The 24,575-nt window shown below is 38.9% G+C and overlaps 1 protein-coding gene across 4 annotated transcripts in view; it reads right to left on the bottom strand.

Moving 5' to 3' along the window:
• Window positions 1-24,575, bottom strand: part of UNC13B (unc-13 homolog B) — a 209,075-nt gene that overhangs the window by 160,315 nt on the left and 24,185 nt on the right. For 3 of the 4 annotated variants that reach the window (XM_045882625.3, XM_045882623.3, XM_045882624.3), the window contains exon 2: window positions 950-979. The exons of the other annotated variant lie outside the window; for it this stretch is intronic. In XM_045882625.3, the coding sequence (XP_045738581.2) occupies window positions 950-979 (30 nt within the window). The remainder of the gene's footprint in view (window positions 1-949; window positions 980-24,575) is intronic. 4 annotated transcript variants of the gene reach the window in all.

The following is a 24,575-nucleotide window of genomic DNA, read 5'->3' as shown; positions in this document are numbered from 1 at the left end:
ACGGTTAACCCACTGTGCCACCCAGGTGCCCCCAAAGTTCACTTTAAATAAAGAAAAAGAAAAGGAAGAACCAGATATATGTATACACACACTCAAAGTAACGTGTTGTTGGAATAAAAGCAGGTTGAAAAGGTTAATCTATTCATTTATACATGCATATACACAGAAAAAATCTGACAAGGTATATACAAACCTCTAAATAGTTACTGGGGAGAAGTAAAATTGAGGTGAGGGGACTTTAAGTTTTCACTAGATAGATTTCTTTAATGTTTTACAACAGCATTGATTTTTTCCAGCTTTACTGAGGTTTGACAATTTAAAATTGTATGTATTTAAGATGTACAACTTGATTTGATACATACTGTGAAATAACCACCATAATCAAGCTAATTAATATATTCATCACAACTCACATAATTACCATTTTCTTTTCAAGTGTGTGTATGTGCACATTGACAGCTTGAGATCCACCCTCTTAGCAAATTCCAAGTATACAGTACTCATTAATTATAAAATGTTGTACGTTAATTCTCCAGAAATTATTCATCTTGCATTACTGAAACTTTGTACTCCTTGACCAACATCTCCCCATACTGATTTTTAATAATTTAATAAATTTTGTGAATTTATTTAATCAATGAATTAAATGAAATTAATGACTGTTTAAAAGATTGATTTTTTTAAGGCTGATTTTATTTTATTTAAGATTTTACTTATTTATTTGACAGAGAGAGACACAGTGAGAGAGGGAACACAAGCAGGGGGAGAGGGAGAAGCAGGCTTCCCGCTGAGCAGGGAGCCCGATACAGGGCTTGATCCCAGGACCCTGGGATCATGACCTGAGCCCAAGGCAGACACTGAACGACTGAGCCACCCAGGCGCCCCTAAAGGCTGATTTTAAATCACAGCAAGTATGAAGGGAAAAGATATAATTAAAGGCCAGCCTTACCTGGTGAGCCCTGGAATTTGGCTCTTTTAACTGCAAGAGAAAAAAAGAGGACACCATGAAGAATTTTTGCAAATTCATTAACTAAACCAACATTTCTTGAGCATCTACTATATGCCAAGGTTAGAGTTTTAGACTAGATTTGTAAGTCTAAGTCTAAGAGAAAAGATGCTGAGACTTCTCACCAAAGGTTGAAGGCAGAGAGTTAGAAGGGCCCTTACAAATCATCCAATCTAATCTCATCCTCAATGCAGAAATCTCTTACAGCCTCTTGACAATGATAGAGGAAACTCAATTACTCCTTTGGCAGGCAACCTGTTTCATTTCACATATCTAAGGTTTAAGTTATATATGTTTCTCATTTAAAGCCCATCATAGAAATTCCCCCCATTTCATTCATGCCAAAAGAGCTCAACAGGCCAGATTTAGACAACAGATTTTAAACAAGGGGGAGAAGTAATTTCTTGCTGGGAATAAACAAGGTAACAAGAAAAGCTCCTATCCAAATGACCACAAAGAGCTATTTACAAAACATCAGTGCAGAACTGCAAAAGAAAGAATCCCACATTAGGATTGCAGCATGCCGCTTCTAAGAAAGGTCAAAGACAACAAAGATGCAGGAGAACTGCCAAATTCCAGTAAACACCAAATATTTTCCCATCAATGAAGATTAAGACTAAGTGTGCAGGAGTAGGGGGAAAATAAAAGGAAATCCCAAAACAATGCCTGAAAAGGATACTTGAGGGTATAGATCTGCCCCTCTCCTTGTCCTAAATTACAACTGAAAGCTTCACCTTAGCTGACATCCAAGCTCTGCCTAACACATCCAAGAGAATGGGTAATTCAGTACGTTTTTACAAGACCCTCTCCATTTTCAAGCAACACTTAATGCTAAAATCTATTTTACTGAATCAAAGTATGTCTCCCACTGGACTGTCCCTTGTAGTCTCACATCAATCCTTCTTCCCAATTATTCTTTAATAGTTTCATTTAATCTAAGACTTACTATAAAGCTACAGTAATCAAGATAGTGTAGCACTGGCATAAAATCAGACATAGATCAATGAAATAAAATTGAAATATATATATGGAATATATAAATATAACATTATCTTTACTTCATACCACATGCAAAACTTAAAATGAATCATGAATATTACTAAATATGAGCCAAAACTATAAAATATCTAGGAGAAAACAGAAAATCTTAGTGATCTTGGGCTAGGCAAAGATTTCTTAAATTGAGTACAAAATCATGAACGTTAAAAGAAAAAAATGGATAGACTAGACTGAGAATTTAAAACATGCATTCCTCAAGACACTGTTAAAAAAGGCAAGTTTGGGGTGCCTGGGTAGCTCAATCGGTTAAGCTTCTGACTCTTAATTCCAGCTCAGGTCGTGATCTCAGGGTCATGGGATCAAGCCCTGAGTCCAGCTCCACACCCAGTGTGGAGTCTGCTTGGGATTCTCTCTCTCCCTCTTCCCCTCCCCTGGCTCACACATGTGCTAAGTAAATGAATAAAACCTTAAAAAAAAAAAAAAAAGGCAAGTTTAAGAGGAAATATTTATAAAACATGTATAATAAGACTGATAAAGGACTGTAAGAAGAAATCTCAAAAGTCAATACTAAGAAATCAAGAATCCACATTTAAAACTGGAAAAAGGGGGTCACCTGGCTGGCTTAGTTGGTAGAGCATGTGACTGTTGATCTAGGGGTCATGAGTTCCACCCCCACATTGGGTATAGAGCTTACTTAAAAACAAAAAAATTTTTTAAAAACACACTTAGCATTTACATTAGCACAAAAAAATTAAATACTTAAGTATAAATCTAAAAAAATAAGTACAAGATCTAGATGAGGAAAACTGATGAAACATATGAAAGAAGTAATCAGAGAAATAATCCATGCTCATGGATAGGAATACTCAATATTGTCAAGATGTCAGTTCTTTCCAACTTGACCTAGAGATTCAATACAATCCTAATCAAAATCCCAGCAAGTTAATATTAAAATTTCCGGGCGCCTGGGTGGCTCAGTTGGTTGGGCAACTGCCTTCGGCTCAGGTCATGATCCAAGAGTCCCTGGATCGAGTCCCGCATCGGGCTCCCTGCTTGGTGGGGAGTCTGCTTCTCCCTCTGACCCTCCCCCCTCTCATGTGCTCTCTCTCATTCTCTCTCTCTCAAAATAAAATAAAATAAAATAAAATCTTTAAAAAAAAATATTAAAATTTCCTCCATCACTTAAAAAAAGCAGTTCAAAAATACTACTCTAGGGCGCCTGGGTGGCTCAGTTGGTTAAGCGACTGCCTTCGGCTCAGGTCATGATCCTGGAGTCCCGGGATCGAGTCCCGCATTGGGCTCCCTGCTCGGCAGGGAGCCTGCTTCTCCCTCTGACCCTCCCCCTCTCATGTGCTCTCTGTCTCTCTCATTCTGTCTCAAATAAACAAATAAAATCTTAAAAAAAAAAAAAAAAAACTACTCTACACCACAACCCTGCATGACTGAGATTTTGAACACCTAAATCTGATGGTTTTTACCCAAGAGTTATTTAATATTGTTAGCACTATAATGTGATTCACTTATATTTGTATTATCATGTGATAAACCGTAACTATGTAATTAAACAGAATTCTGACAAAGTCTGCTAACCTTTAAAATGTCACTTACTCCTTCATTCATTGGCCTGCTACTTTCAAAATAAAGTAAAAGAAGATCCTTTACTAAAAAAAAAAAAAAAATCCCAGCAAGCTATCTTGTGGATATGGACAAACTGACTAAAGTTTATACAGAAAAGCAAAAGACCCACAATAGCCAACTCTATGCTGAAGTTCAAGACCAATACTACCCAACTTTGGAGACTTACTATAAAGCTATTAGCGATCAAGACAGTATCATTTTGGTGAAAGAACAGACAAATAGATCAAATGGAACAGAACAGAGAGCCAGAAATAGACCCACATAAATATAGTCAACTAATTTTTTTTTTAAGATTTTATTTTTAAGCAACCTCTACATCCAATGTGGGTCTCAAACTTACAACCCCGAGAGACACATGCTCCATCCACCATCTGAGCCAACCAGGTGCCCCAGTAAACTAATCTTCAACAACGGAGCAAAGGCAATACAATGGAGCAACGATAGCCTTTTCAACAAATGGTGCTATAACTAATGGACATGTAAATGGTGGGGAAAAAAAAAATTCTTAGAGACAGACCTTCACAAAAATTAACTCAAAATGGATCATAGACCTAAATGTAAAACACAAAATTATGAAATCCTAGAAGATAACATAGGAGAAAACTCAGATGACCTTGGATATGATTAGGACTTTTTAGACATATCACAGAGGCACAATTCACAAAAGAAGTAACTGATAAGCTGGATTTCAGTAAATTAAAAACTGCTCTGTGTAAGGCCATGTCAAAAGAATGAGAAGATAAGCCACAGACTGGGAAAAAGTATTTGCAAAAGACACATCTCATATAGGACTGTTACCCAAAATACACAAAGAACTCCTAGAACTCAACAGTTAAGAAAACACACTACCTGACTTTAAAATGAGCAAAAAACATTAATAGACACTTCACCCCAAGAAGATATATAGATAGCAAGTAACTCCATGAAAAGATGTTCAACATCATATGTCATTAGGGAATTACAAATTAAAACAATGGTGTTAAGCAAGAAAAAAAAACTGCCTAAAGACTGAATTAAATGGATGAGGTAGCTATTTGTCTTTTGGGCGCCTTAGTATCAAAACACTCTTCTGAAGGAATCCTGAGAGAGATGGGAGGCAGGACCTAAAACACACGACAGAAGCCAAAGGCAGCCGACCTAGATGCAGTAATCACATGCTCCCAACTTCAATTTTGAGGGAGTGAAACAAAGATGCAGGGTTGTTTAGAGAAAGCTGTAGAGAAGTTGGTATTCCAGTAGAAGGTCATGAATGGCTAACAGTAGAGTTCTAAAGGACAATAGTAAATTTCCAGGGTGTTAGAGCACCACAATGGACCGTTCTTGTTAACATATGTTGGGAGCTTACGCTAATTTTCCTTTTTATCTCCATTTCACAGATTAGCAAAAGTCAAGCTCAGAGAGTTTCTGTGGCTGGGTCAGATTAAGAATCTGTTGGCAACATCATATGGATAATAAATAATGGAACTTGATAAAGGATTTATGTCTTTTGATTATAAATCTAGTTCTTTCCATTTCACCAAAATGCCACAGCAACAGCAGAAGGAAGAGAAAGAATGAAAAACCATAGTCTCTACCCTAAGGAAGTTGGGGAAAAAAAAAAATGCAAGCACACAGAGTAAAGATCCAATCATATAATGCACTGTCAGTCTAGAAACCAAAATGCAGTGTTCAGATAAAATGTGCCACAAAGAAAGGACTGGTGAGGAGGGTGGGATAATAATCAAAGACTTCATCAAACAGAAGTAGGACTAAGGAAATGGGTAAAATATAGATAAGAAAAGAAACATAAGAAACAGCATTAAAAAGCCATGAAAAAAATCATAGAGGAGAGCGTTTTTCTACATGTTAGTCATGAAGATAACAGCACCTAAAGTCTGAGTGTTTCCCAACATTCCAAAGACAGGCAAAGTCCACTAGCCCCGCAAAATCTCCAAGAGTTTGGGTACAGGTATTTGGAGCTAGTTAGACACGGGGCTAAAACAAAGGAATTACAGTATCTTAAATCCAGAGCTTTTCCTATTTAAGAATAAATTTAAAAAAAAAAAAAAAAAGGAAATCTTTCTAAATCTCCTTTGGAAAGATAGCAGCACAAGGATACCAGAAAGTCCAGAAATGAAGTAGATACATTTTGTTTGCTTTTCAGTTTTTCCTAGGTATAGTCCCTCTCTTTTTTTTTTTTTTTTAAAGATTTTGTTTATTTATTTGACAGAGACACAGTGAGAGCAGGAATACAAGCAGGGGGAGTGGGAGAGGGAGAAGCAGGCTTCCCGCGGAGCAGGGAGCCCAACGCGGGGCTCGATCCCAAGACCCCAGGATCATGACCTGAGCCGAAGGCAGACGTTTAACGACTGAGCCACCCAGGCGCCCCAGTCCCTCTCTTTTTTATCATCACTTGCTCCTCCTTGAAACTGTGCCAACATGCCTTCCCTCCCGTTGTGTATTACTGTAAATTCTTAACCTTTTAAAAGTTAGACTCCTTTGATAATTTAACAAAAGCTACAAATCTGCTCTCCAGAAAAAATGCACATCTATCCACAAAACAGTGCATATCAAGGGGAAATTCATGCATCAGCATCTGCTAATAAAATTTCTTTTTGCAATGTTGTCATTCTCATTAGATTTTCCTATGTTTGCAAAAGTCTACTTTTATTGATTAGTCTTATGTTTATTTGTTCTATTAAAATGGGCTAATTACATGGTGTTTGCTCCATGGTGTTTGCAAGTATCTCTCTGGAACTGGATGGAATCATTGCTAATTCAAGGTCTACTCTAGCCCTAGGTATAATAAACATAGGCCCCTGAGAAAATCATTATCATAGAAACATGCTTTTCTAAGTATTTGTCATGAAGATACAGCACCTAAAATCTGAGTGTTTCCCAACATTTCAATGACAACTCCTGAAATATTATAATAATCCTACAGAAGTGGAACAAAAATAGCAGCTGCTAATGCTAGAAAATCATTGCAGTTATTTGGGAAAAGCATAGGACAAGAAACCAGACTTTGACTCTAGACTTGCCTCTGACACTGCTCATCTGTGGGCCCTTAGACAAAAAAAAAAAAAAAAAAAAAAAAAGTAATATCTTAGCCCTCGGGGTTTTCAGATAGAAGGTGAATATTATGTCTGTTGTGGAAAATGAAGGTTTTTGTATATTGAGGGAGATAAAAGAATTGATGTGAAAGGACACTGAAATGTAAAAAAGCATTTATTTCAGTTCCCATTTTTAAATTAACTCCTAATTTTGTAAATTAAAATGTTTTCATGACATGCATATTTTAGTAAAAGCAACAGACCAGAAATTCACTTGAAAAGTCAAACTCCACTGGTGTTACTTGAAAAATAAAATCCTTAGAAGTCTTGGTGACCTCGTTTTACTGATTTATTCTGGAATTTGGATACTTATACCTAGAGAGTAACAAAGATTGGTTCAGCTATCATTATTTTAAATCTTAGAATACTGTATCAAATCTGAACTACATCCTATTTATTACTTTGTCATAATATATGTATATTTAAGTATCACATACTTCTCTCTATATAACTATAATGTTATTCTTGAAATCCTGATACCAGCTAAGGCAAGAGATTCCTGCCTAGTTCTACACTGTTATGCTTACTCTTTTTTTGCAGCTCTTCACATAAGGATTTTCCCCATTAATTTCTTAATGTCACTATTACATAAACAGGTTTTCAGATGATAACCAAACCTTTGTAAATTTTAGAATCAAATGGGAAGTTCCCAAAATCAGTGTTAAGATTGATCAGGGGCGCCTGGGTGGCTCAGTCGTTAGGCGTCTGCCTTCAGCTCAGGTCATGATTCCAGGGTCCTGGGATCGAGTCCCACATCGGGCTCCCTGCTCAGCGGGAAGCCTGCTTCTCCCTCTCCCACTCCCCCTGCTTGTGTTCCTGCTCTCGCTATCTCTCTCTCTATCAAATAAATAAATAAAAATCTTTAAAAAAAAAAAAAAGATTGATCAGAACTACAGTTAACATCTATAAATCAAATGAGGAAACTTTACATTTTTAAAATATTTAAGTTGGGGCACCTGGGTGGCTCAGTCATTAAGCATCTGCCTTCGGCTCAGGTCATGATCCCAGGGTCCTGGGATGGAGCCCCACATCGGGCTCTCTGCTCAGCAGGAAGCCTGCTTCTCCCTCTCCCACTCCCCCTGCTTATGTTCCCTCTCTCGCTGTGTCTCTGTCAAATAAATAAATAAAATCTTTAAAAAAATAAAATAAAATAATAAAATATTTGTTTCCGCTGGAGGGTGGCACAGAAATTTTTAGGTTTCTTATACTTGAAAACAGCATGTCTACTTATTTAACCCTTCTTTAATGTCTTGGTTATAATTTCCTACAAAATTTAATTTTGTCCCATATTTTGCTAGATTTCACTACAGCATTCTTTTGTTTTTGCTATTGCCAATGATATTTGTACTACATAGAAATGCAGCTAACTTTTGTAAACTATCTTAAATGTAATAATTCTGTTACGCTCTTCTTTTAGGCCTAGATTCTCTAGTTTTCTTAATAGAAAAATCACATCATCTATCATTTTTTTATTTCTTTCCAAACCTAAAATCTTCTCATTCTTTTTCTGATCTTATGGCACAGGTTAGGACTTCTAATAAACTACTGAATGTAAATAATAAAAGTTGGCATCCTTGAATTGTTTGATTTTAAGTGGGAATTTTGTAAGATTTGTCAGAGAAAGAGAGCATGCGCACGCATAAGCAGGGGGAACGGCAGGCAGAGGGAGAAACAGGCTCCCCGCCAAGCAAGAAGCCTGATGGGGGCTCGATCCAGGGAGGCTGGGATCATGACCTGAGCCGAAGGCAGACGCCCAACCGACTGAGCCACCCAGACGTCCCAACCAGGAATTTTTTAAATATTAACTCCTTGAACTTAAATTTTTTATTGACGTATAATTCACATATAGTTAGTTTCAGGTGTACAACAGTGATTCAACAAGTCCATATGTTCACAAGCATAGCTACCATCCGTCATCAAACAGTGCTATTACAATACCATTGACTATATTCCCTATGCTTTAATCTTTCACCCCTGTAATTTATTCACTCCATAACTGGAAGCCTCTATCTGCCACCCACTTCTCTTCACCCATTTTGCCCATCTCCCCTCCCATCCTACCACATCCCACCCCCACAATTGCAACCATCAGTTTTTTCTCTGTATTTATGAGTCTGTTTCTGCATTTTGTTTATTAATTTATTTTTTAGATTCCACTTACAAGTAAAATCATATAGTATTTGTCCTTCTCTTACTTATTTTGTTTAGCATAATACCCTTTAGGTCTACCCATGTTGTTGCAAATGGCAAGATCTCATCCTTTTTATGGCTAAGTGATATTCCTTTGTGTGTGTGTGTGTATACACATAAATAACTATTTTTTAACGTTTCAATATTGAGTATAATGTTTACTATAGGATTAACTTTTATTTTGAAATAATTATAAATTTACAGAGAGTTGCAACAATAATAGAGGGGTCCAATGTGCCCTTCACCCAGTTTGCCACAATAGTTAAATCTTACAGAAATCTTACATAATCTTACATAATGATAGTACAATATCAAAACTAGGAAATTGGGGTGCCTGGGTGGCTCAGATGGTTAAGCGTCTGCCTTCGGCTCAGGTCATGATCCCAGGGTCCCGGGATCGAGTCCCGCATCGGGCTCCCTGCTCGGCGGGAAGCCTGCTTCTCCCTCTCCCACTCCCCCTGCTTGTGTTCCCTCTCTCGCTGTGTCTCTCTCTGTCAAATAAATAAAATCTTTAAAAAAAAATAAAATAAAATAAATAAAAATAAATAAAAAATGTGCAAAGAATTTGAATACTTTTCCAAAAAAGATATACAAATGACCAATAAACACATGAAAGATGTTCAACATCATTAGTTACTAGGGAAATGTATATGAAAACAAAACAAAAATGTAAATCAAAATTAGTAAAATGAGATACCATTTCACACCCACTGGGATGGGTAAAATAAAAAAATACCCTAATAACTGTTGGCTTGTATGTGGATGAATTAGGATCCACATTCACTGCTGGTTGGAAATGCACAATGGTAAAGACACTTTAAAAAACAGTTCACAGTTCCTCAAAACGTTACACACAGAGCTACCATTTGGCTCTTAGGAACAATTCCACTCTCAGGTATATATCCAGGAAAAATGAAAACATATGCCCACGCTGAAACATGTATACAAATGTTTAAAGCAATATTATTCATAATATCAAGCAATATTCATAGTATCCAACCCAAATGTCCATGAATAAATAAATAAAATGTGATATATCCATACAGAATATTATTCAGCCATAAAAAAGATGAAATACTGAGGGGCACCTGGTTGGCTCAGTTGGCTGGGCATCTTTCTCCAGCTTGGGTCATGGCCTCAGGGTCCTGGGATCGAGCCCCGCATTGGGCTCCCTGCTCAGCAGAGTCTGCTTCTCCCTCTCCCTCTGCCCCTCCCCTCACTCATACTTTCTCTCAAATAAATAAATCTTAAAAAAGACAAAGAAATACTGATAAATGCTACAACATACAAAAAGCCTGAAAACATTATGCTAAATTAAAGAAGCCAGTCACAAAGGACTACATACAGTATGATTCCTTTTACATGATACAATATATCCAAAATTGGAAAAGCCAGAAAGCAGATTAGTGGTTACCAGGAGATGGAGGAAGAGGGAATGATTACTTAATTATGGGGTGTTTTTCTAGGATGATGAAAACATTTGAAATCTTGAAAGAGTTGGTGATTGTACGTTTTAAATATACTAAATGCCACTGAACTATAATTTAAAATGGTTAATTGTATGTTTTATGAGTTTTGCCTCAATTTAAAAAAATATATACCTACACAAAAATTGTACATGAACGTTCTTAGAAGCATTATTCATAATAACTCAAAAGCAGAAACAACCCAAACATCTATTAACAGATGAACAGATAACAAAATGTGGTATATCCAAACAATGAAATCTTAATCAGCCATAAAAGGGATAAAAGTACTGATGAAAGCTAAAACTTGAATAATCTTCAAAAACATGCTAAGTGAAAGAAACCAGCCACAAAAGACAATTATATTTTATAATTCCATTTATATAAAATGTCCAGGAAAGTAATTGTATGAAGAGAAAAAGTAGATTAGCAGTTGCCTACGGCTAGAGAGCTTGGGGGGAAAAAAGCAGAGTAACTGCTAATGGGTAAGGTGTTTCTTTTGGGGTGATAATGTTCTAGGACTGATTGCACTGATGGCTGCACAACTCTGAATATACAAAAACCAGTGCATTGTAAACTAAGTGGATGAATTGTAGGGTATGTGAATTATCTTAAAAAAAAGCTGTTATTTAAAAAAGGAAAAATAAATAAATAAAAAAAAATTAAAAAGGAAACAAAAAAACTAATATATATGTATATATGCTTATATATTTGTTATAAATAGGAAGAAAGGCATAGAAAGATACACATCATGTGGGCTGTTACCTCAGGAAATGAGATAGGGATAGATGTGAGGTTACCAAGTTTTTAAAAGTTTTTAAATCCTTACATATCTTCATATTGTTCACTTATTAAAACAAACAGGTATTAATTTGGAAGTCTGAAAGGTTTAAAGTTTGAAAAACATTAAATATGTATTTAAAATAAAACATTAGGGGTGCCTGGGTGGCTCAGTCATTTGAGCGTCTGCCTTCAGCTCGGGTCGTGATCCCAGAGTCCTGGGTTCTAGCCCTGCGTTGGGTTTCCTGCTCAGTGGGAAGCCTGCTTCTCCCTCTCCCTCTGTCACTCCCCCTACTGGTGCTCTCTCTCTCATATAAATAAAATCTTTTAAAAAAAATTAAAAAATAAAATAAGGGGCGCCTGGGTGGCTCAGTTGTTAAGCGTCTGCCTTCGGCTCAGATCATGATCCCGGGGTCCTGGGATCGAGCCCTACATCGGGCTCCCTGCTCAAGAAGGAGCCTGCTTCTCCCTCTCCCTCTGCTGCTCCCCCTGCTTGTGTTCTCTCTCTCGCTGTCAAATAAATAAAATCTTTAAAAAAATAAAATAAAACATTATATGGCTCTACACTATCAACTATTTCCTCAAATTGTTAAAAAAATAGATTGATAAACAAACCTGATATCTAATTATGAAACTAATTTAAAAGTAGTATTCTCACAGACAAAACTGGGAAGGGCTCCAATCCCCTTTTATCATCTAATTCCACACTACTACTGTGCATTAAAAAAAAGTCATAACTGAACACTTAGGCTCTTTAATACTCCAGCAAACATGGAAACCCTAGAAGTCAGGACTAAAGAGAGAATCCACCGGAAGAGCATTTGGCCCCAGGCTCCTTACAAATAAAAAGCAGAAATAAGGGCGCCTGGGTGGCTCAGTTGGTTAAGCGACTGCCTTCGGCTCAGGTCATGATCCTGGAGTCCCGGGATCGAGTCCCGCATCGGGCTCCCTGCTCGGCAGGGAGTCTGCTTCTCCTCTGACCCTATCCCCTCTCATGTGTTCTCGCTCTCTCAAATAAATAAATAAAATTTAAAAAAAAAAAAAAAAAAAGCAGAAATAAGAGAAGATACACAGTGCCTAACCCTCAAACTGTTAACTTCAGCTCTTGAGTTTCTCTGACCTTGCTGAAAAATCAGATCTACAACTGGCACCCTTGGGATTACAAGAAATAATTCTATTCACACTGACTCTGCCAGTGACCTGGTTCCTCAGACATAGGGAATGGCTAACCTGCCTTGTTCAAGCCTGTCCTGCAAGAAACACTTCCTAAAGCGCTGCAGCACTAGAGTCCCTATTTGCAACCTTCCTGCTTTAGAATCTAGCATTAAAGGAGTGTGCCAACTCTCAAATAACCACCATTTCCTTTTTGTTAGAAGTTAACATTTCAAAAGATAGAAATCATATAATCCCACTGCCATTTCAATCTGGCACGGTACATATTTTATATATACATATGTGTGTATATATATCTCTGCAATTATTAATTTGCATATTTTGCTGTATTATACTTTTACATTTGTCAAATTATTGGACATAAAATTGCACTACTGTGACCTCTGTCAAATGACCACAGGAGTTGATTTAGTTATTATGACTGGCAAACAAGGTGTCCTTTTTCCTTTCCCCTCCTTTATGAGTAACTAGCAAATGTGAACACTCTAAAAAGAAAACTATACAGTGAAAAATCATTTTCCTCTCAAAGTGATAGCAAATATTTTTTCATGTCTATTCAGTCTTTACAACTATCATTTTTAATCGTTCCCTAAAATAATCATGTTTTAAGTACCATATTATATATTAAACCATTCTTCCATGTATCACATATTTACAAATTACTACTTTTACACTGTCTCAAGCTATTCATTTTTATGAGGGAAAATGAAATTTGGTCCTTAAGGGGTGCCTGGGTGGCTCAGTTGGTTAAGCATCTGCCTTCAACTCAGGTCATGATCCCAGGGTCCTGGAATGGAGCCCTGCATTGGACTTCCCACTCAGCAGGGAGCCTGCTTCTCCCTCTGCCTGCAGCTCCCCCTGCTTGTGCACACTATTTCTCTCTGACAAATCTTTAAAAAAAAATGAAATAAAATTTGGTCCTTAAGTAAAAGATGATCCTCCTTTGTTAAAAAATGAAGTTTCGGGTCCCTGCGTGGCTCAGTCATTAAGCGTCTGCCTTTGGCTCAGGTCATGATCCCAGGGTCCTGGGATCGAGCCCCGCATCGGGCTCCCTGCTCCGCGGGAAGCCTGCTTCTCCCTCTCTCACTCCCCCTGCTTGTGTTCCTTCTCTAGCTGTATCTCTGTCAAATAAATAAATAAAATCTTAAAAAAAAAAAATGAAGTTTCTGGGGCGACTGGGTGGCTCAGCTAGTTAAGCATCAGCCTTCGCCTCAGGTCATGATCCCAGGGTCCTGGGATCGAGACCCAAATCGTGCTCCCTGCTCAGCAGGAAGCCTGCTTCTCCCTCTGCCTGCCGCTACCCTTCCCCCTGTCAAATAAACTTAAAAAATCTTTTTTTTTCTGAGCCGAAATCAAAAGTCAAACGCTTAACGAACTGAGCCACCCAGGCGCCCCCATTTAAATTGTTTCTAAGGGGCGCCTGGGTGGCTCAGTTGGTTGAGCGACTGCCTTCGGCTCAGGTCATGATCCTGGAGTCCCGGGATCGAGTCCCACATCGGGCTCCCTGCTCGGCAGGGAGTCTGCTTCTCCCTCTGACCCTCCCCCCTCTCATGTGCTCTCTCTCAAATAAATAAATAAAATCTTTAAATTGTTTCTAAGAAGACCATTAAAAAAAAAAAAAAAAGACCATGAAATGATTCTAAAACAATTAAGAACATAACATTCAAAGGTAAAGAAACACTTTTGAAATTATGGATTGCAAAAAAAAAAGATTTTAGGTAGATTTCACAGCTTCTACATTTTTTTTTTTAAGATTTTTATTTATTTATTTGACAGAGAGCTAGAGAGAGAGCACAGATAGTCAGAATGGCAGGCAGAGGGAGAGGGAGAAGCAGGCTCTCCGCCGTGCAGTGAGCCCGATGCAGGGCTCGATCCCAGGACCCCAGGATCATGACCTGAGCCGAAGACAGACGCTTAACCGACTGAGCCACTCAGGCGCCCCTCTCTACATTTTTTTTAATGGAGTCACAAAAGCAAAAGAGAAAAGGTAAAACAAAAGACTAAAATACTAAGGAAGCTTGGTGGCGCCTGGGTGGCTCAGTCGTTAAGCGTCTGCCTTTGGGTCAGGTCATGATCCCGGGGTCCTGGGATTGAGCCCCGCATTGGGCTCCCTGCTCCGCCGGAAGCCTGCTTCTCCCTCTCCCACTCCCCCTGCTTGTGTTCCCTCTCTCGCTGTGTCTGTCAAATAAACAAAATCTTTAAAAAATAAAAAAAATAAAATACTAAGGAAGCTTGATAAGAGGCAGATAAAAAGGAAGCTCAGTGAGATAAGCATATTGAAGTAAACATGAGAAAAGTTTTATTTTGTTTTGTTTTTTTAAGACCTTATTTTTTTTTTTTAAGTAACCTCTACACCCAGCAGAGGGCTCGAACCTACAACCCCGGGATCAAGAGTCACATGCTCCACCAACCAATCTTTTTTTTTTTTTTTTTTTAGATTTTATTTATTTATTTGAGAGACAGAGAAAGAGGGAGAGACAGCATGAGCAGGGGGAGAGCCGGGGGAGAAGCAGGCTCTCCACCAAGCAAGGAGCCTGATGCGGGGCTCGATCCCAAGACCCTGGGATTACAACCCAAGCCAAAGGCAGATGCCTAACCGACTGAGCCACCCAGGCACCCCTCCACCGACCAATCTTAAAAATAAAATCTTAAAAAAGAAAAAAAGCACCATCTATCTACAGCTTCTAATGACAAAAGATTACAAGCCAAGAACTCTATGCCCAGCCAGTTAACCATTCACATATGAAAAAGGAGTCCATTATGCTCTAGATGCCTCACTAAAATAAATACCTTATCATTGGCCCTCAGCTAAGGAAAGCAGCCCAGTGCAATTCTTCACATTTTTAAGTACTTGTGCCCACAATGTAACCCCATGATCCTGTCCTCCTTTGATTTTATCAAGGGTGATTCTCAGGTCCAAAGGCAGTCAATCAGTAGACTACACAGCAGCTTAACAAATGTCCTGAAGAAAAAACTGTGCCAAAAGTAAACATTTATAAGGGGCAATGACTAACCAAATCAGTCAGCAACTTACTTAGGGGAAAGAAATGTAACTCACAGACACAAGTCTGAGAGTTGGGAGTAAGGCCAAATTACAGGAGAAAAAAAAAAATCAAGGAGAAGAACAAAACACTGTCTCTGCTCCATTTTAACAAATTCCTGAAGCTTAAGGGGTAACAAGATAGCCTGTTTATTAGAATTGCATTCATTCCTGAACAACCTTTTAGTTCCCAAACTCTAAGTTCTACTTGGAGGGACTGGACTGATTTCTGTTTTTCCTAGGAAACCTAGTTGTGTGGCTTTGCTGGTTTTTATGAAGCTAGGTTGCACATTTGACAGTTATCTTCATATCTTTACTTCTACAGGTATCATCAAAGGTGAGGGAAAAAATAGTACATTTAAGAAATCACTGGTAGTTTGGGGTGCCTGGGTGGCTCAGTCATTAAGCGTCTGCCTTCGGCTCAGGTCATGATCCCAGGGTCCTGGGATCGAGCCCCACATCGGGCTCCCTGCTCGGCGGGAAGCCTGCTTCTCCTTCTCCCCTCCCTCTGCTTGTGTTCCTTCTCTCGCTGTGCCTCACTCTGTCAAATAAACAAATAAAATCTTAAAAAAAAAAAAAAGAAAGAAATCACTGAAGTTTGATTATAATCAGAACTTAAAGAGTGAGGATAGGAAATGGCGAAAGTTGAGGAGAAAGCCAGGGATAGCCATGAAGGGTCTTGTAAACCAGGTTAGGAATCTGAGGGATTTTAAGCAGGGTAGGGCCCTGATCAGATTTACATTTTGGAAAATTTATTCTGGCTTCAGTGTAGAAAATAAACTGGAGGAAGGCAAGTTGACCAGTAAGAAGGCTGTTGCAGAATCCCAAGTGAGAGAGGATAGCAGCCTGTACCTAGGCAGTGAGAACTTAAAGAAAGATGAAGCTAAGAAGGAAAAGGTGATGAAGTTCTTGACAGGAAAGCCAAAGACTGGGAGAGCTGAGCAACTGCTACAACTCATGGCTGACATGTCCTTATAGAACTGGAGATGCACTGAATGCCAGCCACCCTATACCCCAAGGTAAAATACAGCATAAGGAAAGCAAACAGTAATTATCTCAAGGGGAGAGTGGAGCAAATACACAGCTTCTCCTCCAATACCTTGCTTGTAGTAGCAAGCACTAAACTTAAACTTCTAATGAGAAGGGGCAGGGGGGAAGATGTTGTTTGTCCTAACAAAATTTATAATGTTTACTGATTGGTTGTTTAAATTATATGCACATATAACTTTTATAAAAACGTAAAAGAAAAAAAAGCAACATCTAGGAGAAAAGAAAAAGGCAGGAAAAAAAGATTATAAAGAGAAAATATTTAGGGGCACCTGGGGTGCTCAGTCAGTTGAGCGTCCAACTCTTGGCTTCAGCTTAGGTCATTATCTCAGGGTCCTGAGATAGAGCCCTGCATCAGGCTGTGCACTCAGCGTGGAGTCTGCTGTCCTTCTCCCTCTGCTCCTGCCCTGCTCTCTCTCTCATAAATAAATAAAATCTTTTTAAAAAGAGAGAGAGAGAGAGAGAAAACCTCCAGCTTAATAGTTGTAGTTAGTCCTAGAATCAGACTACAGAGGTTGAAACCCAAGCTACTTCCATTTATTACTGTGTGATCTTGGGCAAGTTAATTACTTAATCTGTCTGGGCCTCATGTCTCATTTCCTTTAAAATAAAGATAACAGGTATTTGAAAACTGAGTTAATAAAGGTCAAGCATTTAGAACAGATTCTGGCATAGAATAGGCACTCAAGGGCGCCTGGGTGGCTCAGTCGTTAAGCGTCTGCCTTGGGCTCAGGTCATGATCCCAGGGTCCTGGGATCGAGTCCCACATCGGGCTCCCTGCTCAGCAGGAAGCCTGCTTCTCCCTCTCCCACTCCCCCTGCTTGTGTTCCTGCTCTCGCTATCTCTCTGTCAAATAAATAAATAAAATCTTAAAAAAAATAAATAAATAAAAATTAAAAAAATAAAAAATAAAAAATAAAAAAGAAGCAATGAGCTTTAAAAAAAAAAAAGAATAGGCAGTCAATAAATGTCAGGTATTATGATGACTACTCATACTGCTTTCAAAAATGGCCAAGAAGGGGGCGCCTGAGTGGCTCAGTTGATTAAGCATCCCACTCTTGATGGAGGGTCAGGTCAAGATCTCAGGGTTGTGAGATCAAGCCCCCACATTAGGCTCTATGCTCAGTGGGGAGTCTGCTTGGGATTCTCTCCCTCTCCCTCTTCTTCTGCTCCTCCCCTCTGCATGTGTGTTCTCTCTCTAAAATAAATCTTTTTAAAAAATAACAGCCAAGAAGATTACGTATTATTAATATGACTCCTGTCTTTAATAAGGACGTTCACAATATACTTCATTTCCACATGTTCAAAATATTCCTTTTTCAACACCAAACACGAATATTCTCTCTCCTACTAAACTTCCCAATTTTTCCCCCAAATACTATCAGTCAAAAATACTGTCTCCTTGTTCCAAATTCCCACAGCAGTTTTTATGTACCTCTTGCTTTCTATCTCTTCCCCCGCCCAGCTGTTATTTATACCAAATCCTAACTCCCATAATGAGCAAAAGCTCTTTAAGGACAGGATTCTTTTTTTTTTCCCCCATCATTTTATTTCTCTAAAATTCATTGAGTGTAATCTTGGTAAGAAGTCCCTGAGACAATTTCTTTTGTGGAACCTATAACACTCTTCCAGATAATATAAATACCTTTTTGCCACAAGACTTTCTTTAGTAACCCAGCTAACAATTCCCTAATTAGAAATCTATGGGCCTTACATATAAAATCGGCTGATGCAATCTAGTTATAATAAAGCAGTTTTGAGTTTAGGTGCCAATGCTACATATAAAATATAAATGTATGATTGGCTTTTTACTTCCACATTTTTTAAGAAGGGATTATCAGTGCCTAGCCCCTGAATGCCTAGACATATTAAAGAGTCAAGACATTTAATTGGCCCCATAAAACAAAAGGACCAACGGCCATTTCATTGGGACAGCTAGAGACAATGGAACTGGTGGTTGAAGGGCTCAGGTTCTTTGGGGACCCAAAGGCTGTCAAAAGAATTCTACCCATCCTTCTTTGATGTCGGTATACAGCAAAAAAAAAAAAATGTAACTCTCAATTTTCATATTTAGCAAAGGAATTATCCCTTTCTTCCCCACCAGATCTTGGGAGGCAATATAAAAGCTTGCTTGTTTTATCCATACTTTTTAAATCTGTGTACTGTGTACAAAAGTCCACTAATTTAGAGGAACTCAAACATTAGTCTTTATTCAGATTAACCCAAATATAGATGGCATATCAAGTATACTAGGCACTGTGGAATACAAATTTTAAAATGAGCCTCTTAAAGTCTATGGGAAAATAAATATAGAAATAGAAAGTTACAACACAAATGCTATAATGGAAATAAATAAAACACTTCCTTGGAATGGGGTAGGATTATAGTGGTAATAGTGAGAACTGTAAAAACAGTAACTACAACATTTTTGAAAACACACTAACTATACTTAATCTCTTAAATGCTCTCTTAATCCCTACAGAAACTTTCAGATAAGCATGTTACAGATAAGGAAACTGGGTCTTAGAGGCGTTTAAACATCTTGCCCAAGGTTATATAGTTCATAGAGCTGGGACTCAAATTCAGGCAATCTGACTTCAAGATCTAGCTATACTCTTAATCAATATGGTAGACTACCATTCTCATGGCCTGGATAGTATGGATAGGTATCCTTGTTAGATTCCTTCATTTTGAGTGGAAGAGGCTCAAGGAATTTAGTAATTATTTCTTCCTTCAGACCTAGAGAAAGGCTCAGTCGGTGCATGTCATATGTATTACATTAGAGAGCCTTCCTGAGGAACTGGATGAGGTGGTTAGAGAGGTAGAAGAATCTTCACATTCATGTTTTAATTGGATCTCGATTCTTAAAACGTATTTCTTCCTCTCTTTTGAAGCTTTTCTGCCTGCTAATGTTGTTTTTTCCAGGCATATTTTCAGTGGTGGGAGGGAGGAGATGGGGAATAGAAACACTCTGTAAAAGAATCCTCCAGTATCAGAATCTCAGCTCTCCTAATTCAGGAAATAGAACAGATTTTAAAAGTGAGAGATATATACTGGGAAGCCACTGGAAGACCAGAGTAGACACGTGACATGATCTGATTTACATTTTTAGAAAAAATAGCTTTGATTACTGTTTGGAGAATGTACCTCAGAAAAGCACAAATGGGCGCCTGGGTGGCTCAGTCGGTTAAGTGGCTGCCTTAGGCTCAGGTCATGATCATAGGGTCCTGAGATCGAGCCTCACGTTGGGCTCCCTGCTCAGTGGGGAGTCTGCTTCTCCCTCTTCCTCTGCCTGCTGCTCCCCCTGCTTGTGCTCTCTGACTTGCACATTCTCTCTCTCAAATAAATAAAATCTTAAAAAAAAAAAAAAAGGCACAAATGGAAGAAAGAAGATACATTAGAAAGCTATTTCAGTAGTCCAGACAAGAGATGACAGTGACTTGCATTAATGTAGTAGAGGTAGAGATGGTGAAGAAAGAACTAGGAAAATAAATTCTGCGAAGGATTATGAATTTGCTTCTGGAGCCAAGGCAGAACAGATGAACATTAACAGTCTCTAATACACAGATGTTTTTTCCGTTTTCGTTCTTCATTTTCCATCCCTTCAATATTAAGTGCCTACTGTCAGGCAATGTGCCACATAACAGAATAAGAGAGATAAGGATATTGTCTCTGCCCTCAAGGGTCTCAGAATCTAGTAAGGCAATGACTGCACCAGACAGTGTGCTATTGACGTCCAGATTCTGTTTGACTCTAACCATCAGAGCTGAAGGACATTCTTTCTCCAGTTTCAATACCAAACCAACAATTTAATTAGCATTCAGGCCCACAAAGGGCTCCAGTAGTCAACTTTTTTTTGAAACCCAACAAAAAATGAAAACAAAAACAAACAAACAAACAAAAACAGCAAAGGGTGGGTGCCTGGGTAGCTCTTGATTTTGGCTCAGGTAATGTCTCAAGGGTTGTGAGATCAAGCCCCGCTTCCAGCTCCGCACCCAGCAAGGAGTCTGTTTGAGATTCTCTCTCTCTCCCTCTGCCCCCCACCACTCCCCACTCGTATGCTCTCTTTAAAATAAATCTGTAAAGAAAAAAAATACAAACAAAAAACAGCAAAGGACTGATATCTCAGTCCTGAAATGTTTGCTAGACCCATCTTAAATTTAACTTCCCAACCTGTAACTGAGTTCCTTGGCTCATTTCATATTTTCAGGTATTCAACTCATTCCTACAATTTCTTGTATTTTTCCTTTTATTTTAAGATTTTATTTATTTGACGGGGGGGGCACAAAGGGAGAGGGAGAAGCAGACTCCCCACTGATCAGAGAGCCCAACATGGGGCTCGATCTCAGGTCCCTGAGATCATGACCTGAGCGGAAGGCTGATGCTTAACCAACTGAGCCACCCAGGAGCCCCTCCTTTTATTCGTTTATTTTTTTAGTTTTTATTTTAATTCCAGTTGGTTAACAGTGTTATATTAGTTTCAGGTGTACAATATAGTGATTCAACACTTTCATACATCACCCAGTGCTCATCACAAGTGCACTCCTTAATCCCCATCACCTCCCTCTGGTAACCATTAGTTTGTCCTCTATAGTTAAGAGCCTATTACTCGGTTTATCTCTTTTTCCCCTTTGCTCCTTTGTTTCTTAATGCTACATATAAGTAGAACCATATGGTATTTGTCTTCTGATTGACTTCTTTCACTTCACATTATACTCTCTAGTTCCATCTGTGTTGTTGCAAATGTTAAGATTTCATTTCTATCAATGGACACTTGGGTTACTTCCCTATCTCGGCTAGTGTAAATAATGCTGCTATAAACATGAGGTGCATGTATCCCTTTGAATTAGTGTTTCTGTATTATTTGGGTAAATACCCAGTAGTGCAATTGCTGCATCACAGAGTTCTATTTTTAACTTTTTGAGAAACTTCCAGTGTCTTCCAGAGTGGCTGCACCAGTTTGCATTCCCACCAACAATGTAAGAAGATTCCTTCCCCCACCCAACATCCTCGCCAACACCTGCTGTTTGTGTTTTTGAGTTTAGCCATTATGACAGGTGTGAGGTGAAATCTCATTGTGGTTTTGATTTGCATTTCCCTGATAAGTGATAAGCATCTTTTCACATGTCTGTTGGCCTCATTCCTGCAATTTGATAATTGATACTTCTTCTCTGAATCTAAATAAGCAGACTAAAAGAATTACAAAATTATGAGACCAGGAAGTAGTAATTTTCTCATCTCTACTCTTTTGACAGAGCACCAATAATGCCTTCTCTTTAGGAAACCCGTGGCCCAGGGGATTTAAGCAGTGCTAGGGCCAGAAAAAAATAATCAAGTAGGTACTTAGGCCTGGACCTGTATATACTGAGATTTCCTCAGATCTCTACTTTGCTCATTGGAAAAGGAAAGCAGATAAAGCATCAAGGTAGATGCCCTGGTTTAGAATAAAGAGTGTTTATTAACCTGAATAATCTGCTGAATGTGTCTCTCTTAGATCCCTTAACACAGTAAGAAATATCTAGAGGGAGAGCACAGAAATGTTCAAGACAAAGGAACACAAAAAGGAGAAGAGTAAAATGATAAGAACTTAGGAGAATATACTCAAAAGGAAGAATAACTAGCATAAACTCAATACTTAAAAACCAGCTTGGGGGGGCACCTGGGTGGCTCAGTTGGTTAAACAACTGCCTTCGGCTCAGGTCATGATCCTGGAGTCCCGGGATCGAGTCCCGCATCGGGCTCCCTGCTCAGCGGGGAGTCTGCTTCTCCCTCTGACCCTACCCCTCTCAAGCTCTCTCTCTCTCTCATTCTCTCTCTCAAATAAATAAAATCTTTAAAAAAAAAAAAAAAAAAAAAACAGCTTGGAGGGGTGCCTGGGTGGCTCGGTTAAGCATCTGGCCCATGATTTCAGCTCAGGTCATGATCTCATGGGATCGAGCCCCACACCGGACTCCACGTGCTCAGTTCAGAGTCTGCTTGAGATTCTCTCTCTTCCCCTCCCCCTGCTCGCAAACTCTCTTGCTCATTCTCTAAAATAAATAAAAATCTGGGGCACCTGGGTGGCTCAGTCGGTAAGCGTCTGCCTTCAGCTCAGGTCATGATCCCAGGGTGCTGTGATGGAGCCCCACGTCGGGCTCCCTGCTCAGAGGGGAGCCTGCTTCTCCCTCTCCTACTCCCCCTGCTTGTGTTCCCTCTCTTGCTGTCTAATAAATAAATAAAATCTTTAAAAATAAATAAATAAATTTTTTTTTAAAGATTTTATTTATTTATTTGACAGAGAGAGAGAGACAGCGAGAGCAGGAACACAAGCAGGGGGAGTGGGAGAGAGAGGAGCAGGCTTCCCGCCGAGGAGGGAGCCTGATGTGAGGCTTGATCCCAGGACCCTGGGATCATGACCTGAGCCGAAGGCAGACATATAATGACTGAGCCACCCAGGCGCCCAAAATAAAATATCTTTTAAAAAAAAAACACAAAAAGTTCAAATTCTAGGGTGGCTGGCTGGCTCAATCCAAAGAGCATGACACTCTTATCTTGGGGTCGTGAGTTTGAGCCCTAGTTGGGTATAGAGATTGCTAAAAAAAACTGCAAAAAGTTCAAATGTTTTGCTTTTAACCTAGCAATTCCACTCTTAGAAATGTATTATGGTTTTTTTCTATTATGAAACTGTTACATAGTCATTGAAAACATCAAAAAAGATCAACATTTTCCACACTTCTACCATGTTAATCATTTTAACATTACTATGTATATATTTTTAGTCTTTTATCAATATATATTATTTTAATTTTACTTAGCTAGTTTGGAACTTACTGTACCTAGCTGGTTTTACAATCTGTTTTTCCCCATTAAAAATGTTTTATGAAGCATTTTTCCATGTTATTAGATATTCATTTATAACATGATTTTTATTAGCTGTTATGGACTGAATGTGTCCCCTCAAAATTCATATGCTGAACACTAACCCTCAATGTGATATTTGGAGGTGGGGCCTTTTAGGGTAATTAGGTTTAGATGAGGTCATGAGGGTAGGGTCCTCATACTGGGATTAGTATCCTTACAAGAAGAGGCCAAAAAGCTAGCTCTCTCCCGCTCTACCATATGAGGTCACAGTATGAAAGCAGCCACCTGCAAGGCAAGATGATGGCTTTCACCAAGAACTCAACCATGCTAGAAACTTGATCTTGGACTTCCCAGCCTCCAGAATTGAGAAAACTAAATGTCTGTTGTTTAAGCCACCCAGTTTATCAGATATTATTGTTATGCGATGAACTGTGTTCCTCTAAAACTAAAATATTGAAGTCCTCACCTCAAGGAATTCAGAATGTGACCTTATTTGGAAATAGGATCACTGCAGATATAGCTAGTTAAGATTACGTCCTCAGGGTAGACCCTAACCCATTATGACTGATATCCTGAAATTTGGACACAGAGACATACATAAAAGGAGAATACCATGTGAAGATAAGGCAGAGATGCTTCTACAAGCCAAGAACCGCCAATGATTGCCAGAAAGCCAGCAGAAGCTAGGGGAAAGGCATGAAAAAGATCCTCTCACAACCCTCAGAAGTACCCTGCAGACACCCTGATCTTGGACTTCAAGCCTCCAGAACTATGAGACAAATTTCTGTTGTTTAAGCCACCCACCGCTTGTGGTACTTTGTTAGTGGTCCTAGAAAATTAATACAATTATAAATAACCTTGGATGACAGATAATCAGGGGTATACAAAAATTTTACTTTCTTAGAATAAAGTCTTAGAAGTAAAACTGCAGGGGCGCCTGGGTGGCTCAGTTGGTTAAGCAACTGCCTTCGGCTCAGGTCATGATCCTGGAGTCCCGGGATCGAGTCCCGCATCGGGCTCCCTGCTCAGCGGGGAGTCTGCTTCTCCCTCTGACCTCCCCACTCTCATGTGCTCTCTCTCATTCTCTCTCTCTCAAATAAATAAAATCTTAAAAAAAAAAAAAAAAGTAAAACTGCAGTCAAATAAAAAGTACAGTTTAATGGCTTTTAATATATAATATCCCATATGACTGGTCTTTTCTCAAGAGGCTCTCCTTTAACTTTTCTGTAGAATCCCCAGAGGTGGTTAGGGCAAGAATTATTAGTCCCCTTTTACACACAGGAAAACAGGTTCAGGAAATTCAC

The sequence above is a fragment of the Mirounga angustirostris genome, unplaced genomic scaffold, assembly GCF_029215605.1.
Source record: "Mirounga angustirostris isolate CCGP_5_RB_7025 unplaced genomic scaffold, mMirAng1.0.hap1 SCAF_15, whole genome shotgun sequence".
NCBI classification, from domain to species: Eukaryota; Metazoa; Chordata; class Mammalia; order Carnivora; family Phocidae; genus Mirounga; species Mirounga angustirostris.
This window is presented reverse-complemented; position numbering and strand designations above follow the sequence as displayed.